General features: G+C 57.1%; 1 protein-coding gene across 3 annotated transcripts; it reads right to left on the bottom strand.

The window, feature by feature from the left end:
* Positions 1 to 108: 108 nt before the first annotated feature.
* RHOC (ras homolog family member C) lies at positions 109 to 6,292 on the bottom strand. 3 transcript variants are annotated; one of them, XM_020871539.2, is made up of 5 exons: positions 6,210 to 6,292; positions 2,686 to 2,849; positions 2,019 to 2,139; positions 1,560 to 1,690; positions 109 to 734 (listed from the first exon to the last, which is right to left on the bottom strand). In XM_020871539.2, the coding sequence occupies exons 2-5, from the start codon at positions 2,839 to 2,841 to the stop codon at positions 561 to 563; spliced, it is 582 nt and encodes a 193-aa protein (XP_020727198.1). In that variant the 5' UTR covers positions 2,842 to 2,849; positions 6,210 to 6,292; the 3' UTR covers positions 109 to 560. The 3 variants fall into 3 exon arrangements, with proteins under 3 accessions (XP_020727198.1, XP_020727200.1, XP_020727199.1); XM_020871541.2 differs by lacking the exon at positions 6,210 to 6,292 and adding an exon at positions 5,645 to 5,808; XM_020871540.2 differs by lacking the exon at positions 6,210 to 6,292 and adding an exon at positions 4,252 to 4,379.
* Between the last annotated feature and the right edge of the window lie 146 nt (positions 6,293 to 6,438).

Here is a 6,438-nt window from a genome sequence, read left to right as displayed (position 1 = left end):
TGCAGACCTGGGGCTGGCCCCCTGGTGAGCATCTCAGAGAGATGGGACTCCAGGCTCACAGCTAAGACAGGGACCTGAAGAGAGTCAGGAAGCCACACACACACACACTTTGGAGCCTGTGACCTTTATTCATGTCCCACACCAAGAATAGCCAGAGACAAGGCTCCTGCCCAAAGCAGAAACACCACGGGCCTGGGGTTCGGTTACACCTGCCAAGTCCCCTACCCCAGATCTGTTGTGAGCAGGAAGTATATAAAGTGCTGGTGTGATGATCCTCTGGGGAAGGCCAAAGGGATCAAGAGCCCCACCCAAGGACCGAGGCAACAGGAGGAGGGCCTGTGCTCCGAGGGGCAGGACATACCCCTCTGTTCCCAGGGTGCTGGTGGGAGGGGGCGTGCCTACAGCCACCAGTGTCAGGGCTGGGGAAACTCAATGCAGTCCTGGGCAGGAGGGAATTGGGAAAGGGAGCCTTCAGCAAGGATCCCTCATAGGGTGGGGTCACAGAGGGCAGAGGGAGTTTCTGCAACCTCCTGAAGGAAGGAGGGGAGGTCTTAGGGATCTCAGAGAATGGGGCAGCCCCTCCGGCGCTTATTCTTGCGGACCTGAAGGCCAGCCCTAGTGGCCATCTCAAATACCTCCCGCACCCCCTCCTTGGTCTTGGCTGAGCACTCAAGGTAGCCAAAGGCACTGATCCGGTTCGCCATGTCCCGGCCTTCCTCAGATCGAACAGGTTCCTGGGAAGGAAGACAGACAGCGGTCAGAGGAAGCTGCTGGTTAGGTGCATCTCATCTGTATTTATAACTAGCACAAATAATTACTCCAGCCCCCTTCCCTCAAAGCACCCAAGCCCCAGCCACCATGGGCAGCTTCTAAGCAAGAGACCCAAGACTCATGTTTACCTTCAAAATTCTATCAGCCAGCCCTATATCCCACGGTACTCCATTCTCACCTTCTTCCCATCCATCCTCTACGGCTGCCAGAATCATTTTTCTCACGTGCTGACCTGACCGTATATGTCCCCAGTTTAAAATCTTGCCATAATTATCCTCAAAGTATTCTTTTCATTCTACTGTCCACACTCCTATCCTGGCAGCTCTCCCTAATTAACTCATCCTATGGCTGGAAAGCCACTTCTAGGTACACAAATGAGCCAGCTCCCTCAGTCTGGGCCTGGGCCTTTTCCCCAGCTGCTTCCAATACCCTCCCCATCCCATGTCCATGTCAGTTCACACCTCCTGGTGTGAACCCAGGAGACCCCAAGCAAAACATCTATTGTAGGAACCCAGTTCCCTGAGGGCGGCAGTTTTCTTACTCATCTTAATAGCCCCAATGCCAAACTGGACAACAGACAAAATGCCAAGTGACCTTAGACAAGTCACTTTGTCCACGTCACTTTCATCAAATATCACTGGTTCTCTCTCATCAAGGTGCAAGGGGGTAGGAAGTGGACCCCACCATCACCTCTAACAGTCAGTAGGAGGGAGGCTCCTTTACCAGCCTGCACGCCCTCAGAGGGTGCCTCCCTCCCCAAAGGCTCCCAGCCTGGCGGTGGCACCCACCTGCTTCATCTTGGCCAGCTCTCTCCGGGTATGCTCATCTTGCCTCAGGTCCTTCTTATTCCCCACCAGGATGATGGGCACATTGGGGCAGAAGTGCTTCACTTCCGGGGTCCACTTCTCAGGAATGTTTTCTGCACAGACATGTCCCAACAGTGGACGATAGACAAACCTAAGTTTGTGCCTGCACTTAGGCTAGAAGGCTCTCCCTGAGTCCTGTATTCCCCACGGCCGAGTCTTAGAGGCTCTTCAGCGTGAGAGTCCCTTTCACAGCTCAAAACCCCTCCCCATCACGGTACACATGTTCCCAAGTCCTCTGAGGGCCGGAGCTACCACAGAGGCTAAAGGGGCTCCCCAGTACCCACCCCCACAGCCTCTGAAGATGACTGAGAGGAGCCCAGGCAAGCGCTCCCTCTGGTTGTTTCCAAGAGGTTCTCAGCCCCCTCCTTCCAACACCCTCACCCAGACTGTCGGGGCTGTCGATGGAGAAGCACATGAGAATGACGTCAGTGTCCGGGTAGGAGAGAGGCCGCAGGCGGTCGTAGTCTTCCTGCCCTGCTGTGTCCCACAGAGCCAGCTCCACCTGACACACAGGGCCAGTGCTTAGCTAGCCTGAGGGCCCCAGTCACACACACAGCCTCGCCACCCGGAGGTCCTGAGATCACCGTCCCTTAGGTTCACGGAGCATCTACCTATTGAGCACTACTGTGTGCCAGGGACAGTGCTCATCCTTGTCACACACCACAAACAAGGTGAGTCTTTTAAATCCTGAGACAGACTGATCTTTGTGCAGTCTGAGTTGCCATTGTGAGCACCACTATTTTACTTAATCTTCATAAAAACCCTTCGAAGGCAACCTTACCATTTCCCCATTTTACATTTGGGGGAACTTAAGCCCAGAGGCAAAGGAATTGGACCGATTACAGAGCCAGTGTGTTGAAAAAAAAAAACAGGAGGTTATCCGGATTTTCTAAGACTGCAACTTCACTTCCTAACTTTCTCACTGGTTCCAGCACGGAGAGTAAAACCAGGACATGGGTAGGTGGTAAGGACGGACATTCTAGGTCCCCAAGTGATGGCGGCGGGTGGGGTTCCAAGGTGAGACGGGAAGGGGGCTGTTTGCCTTTACCTGCTTGCCATCCACCTCTATGTCTGCGATGTAGTTCTCAAAGACAGTAGGGACGTAGACCTCTGGGAACTGATCCTTGCTGAAGACGATGAGGAGGCAGGTCTTCCCACAGGCCCCATCCCCCACAATCACCAGCTTCTTTCGGATGGCAGCCATGGCCAGGGCTGGCAGGGAAGAGGCAGCAGGGATGTTGGGAAAAGCCAGTGAATCCAAAAACACTTCTCTGGGGCCCCCAAGACCTCCCTGGAAACCGAGGTATCCAACAAAAGGAGGGGACGGAGGGAAAAGAGCTTGCTCAGGCATGTTCTTGCCAAGAACCAATTGTTCAGGCAACTGAGCTTGAAATTCCTAATCTCAAGGTCAGGGACAGGTCTCCCCCATGGGTTAGAATACACAAGAAGAACCACCCACTTGGGAGCCAAGAGAGCATGAGTTCTAATCTAATCCACTCACCAACTGTGGGCCCCTGGACACCTTGAAGGGTGCTCAGGGACCAGGGGTGTCTCCAGAAAAGCCAGTTTTTATTCTACATATCAGAGTTTCAAGTCAGACTTAAATGTTACCAGGATTTCAATACTTTCAAAAGATTAATAATTACAAAGGTCCAATCTGGAACACACTGAACACACTGTCCCTCAACACAAATCATGCCTGCCCACTGAAAGAGTCCGACTGATATGGGTGGGTAAGGAAAGACTATTTATCATACCCTAGATGCCAGGTAGGGCTTCCCAGGTGGCTCAGTGGTAAAGAAACTGCCTGCAATGCAGGAGACTCAGGTTCAATCCCTGGGTCAGGAAGATCCTCTGGAGAAGGAAATGGCAACCCACTCCAGAGGGAGGAGTAGACAGAGGAGGCTGGCAGTCCATGGGGTCACAAAATAGTCAAATACATAGCGACCAAACAACAGGTGCCAGGTTCTATGGTGGACATTTTGACAAAAATCACCTCTGTCCCCAGAAGCCTGGAAGGTAGTGAGCTTCCCGTTTTGACAAACTAGGAAAGTGAGATTCATGGAGGCTAAGAGGAATTCGGAGTCATCGCAGGGAAGGCACTCAGAGTAGGGCTGTGTAACTAGTCTGTTGCTTTTCTACGTTATCACCCCAGAGGTGGGAAGGAGAGCAGAGCAGGGGGAACCCAGACGGAGGGCAGCGGCAGCAGCCAGCCAGCCTCCCTGGCCCACCCCATCCCAGTCCCCAGGGCCCCGCATCACACAAAGGAGCCTCAGTCCAGGCAGTGCCCACAGCCCACACTTGGGCAGGCTGCCTGCCTCCCCCCTTCCTCCTGGGCCTGGCAGCAACACTGGGTCACTCAGCCCCAGGCAGGGGACAATGACCACACTGTAGGGAGCCACACATCTACCACAGCAGAGCGACTGAGAATAGTCCACTAGGGAATCACCTCCACCCACTCCCTGGGACGGCCCCTTCCTCCCCTCTGTCCAGCTCACCCTGAGGCCCTGCCCACCCCTCCCTGTGACTCAGGGCCAGGAGTCAGCTTCCCGGGGTTTCCATGTGTCCCCCGCCCCCAACGCACGCCGAAGGGCAGCTGCCCAGTTCACCACACCTTGCCAGTTTGCTTCTGCCCCTGAAGCTGAGCCTCACTTCCTCCTTCCCTGGGGAGAGGAGCTGACCTCCAGCCGGCTGGAGTTCCCAGGCCCCCAGTCTGGGGGGAAGAGAGGGCGGGCTTCGGGCCTGAGATGAAATCGAGGCTGTGGGGAGGAGCGGGAGCGGGAGCCGAAGCCGGCGCTGGGAGGAACTCCAAAAGGGAGACAAATGAAGGCCAATTCCAGCGCCAGCCACACAGGGAGTGGTTAAGAAAGAAGGGGACAGTAACCTGATCTCTGCCCCAAACCTGGCCTTTTCTCTCAGTCCCACATCCTGTCAAACTAGGCTGAGCTCCTGCACTCCCCACACACCACCACCACCACCTCACAGCCTGGCCCTGCCTTTTAGGAAGCGAATATTACAGCCCAAGGCAAGTTCTCCTCAACAGTGGGATCCCGGGTGGCCTCCCTCGCCTCCTCACACGCATGCACAACACTGGGATGAGGGGAAGCGGATGTGAATCAGACGGAATTTATAGGAGTTGAGCACACGGCCACTCTCTAACACCACAGCAGGGGCTCTCTGATACCCCAAAAGGCAAGCAAGAAGGCGTTCACCCTGCCAGCTGATTTCCTCCACAAATGGAAACCATCCTTCAGAAAAGGGGGTCTCCTGAAAATTCTACCCAAGTGACCAACTCCCTCTCATATTCCCACAAGTTCCATTGATCCAACTGAGGGAAGACAGGCTGTGGGAGCCCCAATCTGGGACAGGCAGCGTTGATGGACAGATGGAGGGCATTCACCACCGGGGTGAATACCAGTTGCCTAGCTCTGAGTTTGCCACTGCGCTCTCCCACCCCAGCAGGGCAGTGTAGGTAGCACCAGATGGTGCGGGTCAGAGGCCAGAACTCCAGGGCAGGGGCATGCTGGAATGATCTGGAGCACACCCTCCCCCAGCTCAATTAAGACTTTCCCTTCAGGCTCAGAGGAGTCCTAGACCCAGGCCAGGCCACCAGGCCCAAGGCCAAGACAGCAACGACAACAGCTCCCTGTGAGAGGCAACCCCAAGGAACTGCCCCATTGACTCCAAGAGGGGCAACCAAACCCCACAGGACCTGGTATGAGTCGAACTCCTGGGGCCTCCCTTGGATAAAACAGCTCCTCAATCGTTCTCAAGCTTTCCAGATGAACCAGGGGCTGATGTACCCTGATGACCACCCCTGATGCCTAGGGAAGAAATCAGATACCTCCTCCTCGACTTGAAAACCAGAAGTGAGTTGGCATCGGGTCCCCCAGGCCAAACCCCCAGGATACTCTTTAGCCACACACACACACACACACACACAGAGCTTACACACAGACACACACAGACACACACACACAGCTTGGATCCTTCCCAATTTTCCGTACCTCCACTCCAGGCCTGCTCCAGAAACCAGGCTGGGCGAGGTCCAGACCCCCGGAGCAGTGGCAGCCCCCGCGGTCACACCCCACCCTTGTTCCTGCCACTTCACAGGCCCGGCGTGGGGGAATTCCCACCTCAAGCCGGACTCGGGCCCCAACTCACACCCCAGCCAAGGTCCATTGCGGGCCGCCAGACCTGAGAGCTAAGCATCTGCGCAGGAGCCCCCTCGAGGAGACCCAAGTTGCCCCCTCTTCTCCTCGCCCTGCCGAGCAGGTTCTGGGAAGCCGGGAGAAGGCAACGGACTTCGACTCGGACACCTAGAGGCGTGAGGCCCTGCGGGACAATTCCTGGCGCCCCTCACGGTAGCCCAGGAAGGCAGGGAGGGGCCGAGCCGTCCGGATCCCCGCGCCGCCCAGACGCCGCGTACGAGGGGAGGGAAGGGGCCCGCGCTCGGGCCAAAGCCCCTCCCCAGCGGGCGCCCCGAGCTCCAGCCAAGCGGAGAAGAGGGAAAGTGCTCTGCCGGGGACCAATGCCCAGGACCCCGCCGCCCACAGCCCCAACCCAGGGTACCTTCCGCTCCGCCGCTTCCAGCTGCGCTGCGGGTGCGGGAGGCAGAGACTGACCCGCGGGGCCCGCCGCCCCGCCCTCCCCCAGCGCCGCGGCGGGGAGGGGCGACTGGCCGGGAGGGGTGGGCCGAGCGGCTCTTGGCTCCGCCCGCCCCCGGCCCCCGCCCACGGCCCCAGCGGGTAGCCCAGCGCTGGCCCTCAGGGTCCGGGAGATGCCTGGACTGCGGAGAAGC

Source organism: Odocoileus virginianus, unplaced genomic scaffold (assembly GCF_023699985.2).
Source record: "Odocoileus virginianus isolate 20LAN1187 ecotype Illinois unplaced genomic scaffold, Ovbor_1.2 Unplaced_Contig_8, whole genome shotgun sequence".
Classification (NCBI taxonomy): Eukaryota; Metazoa; Chordata; class Mammalia; order Artiodactyla; family Cervidae; genus Odocoileus; species Odocoileus virginianus.
The sequence above is the reverse complement of the archived record's forward strand: the minus strand, read 5'-3'. Positions and strand labels throughout refer to the sequence as shown.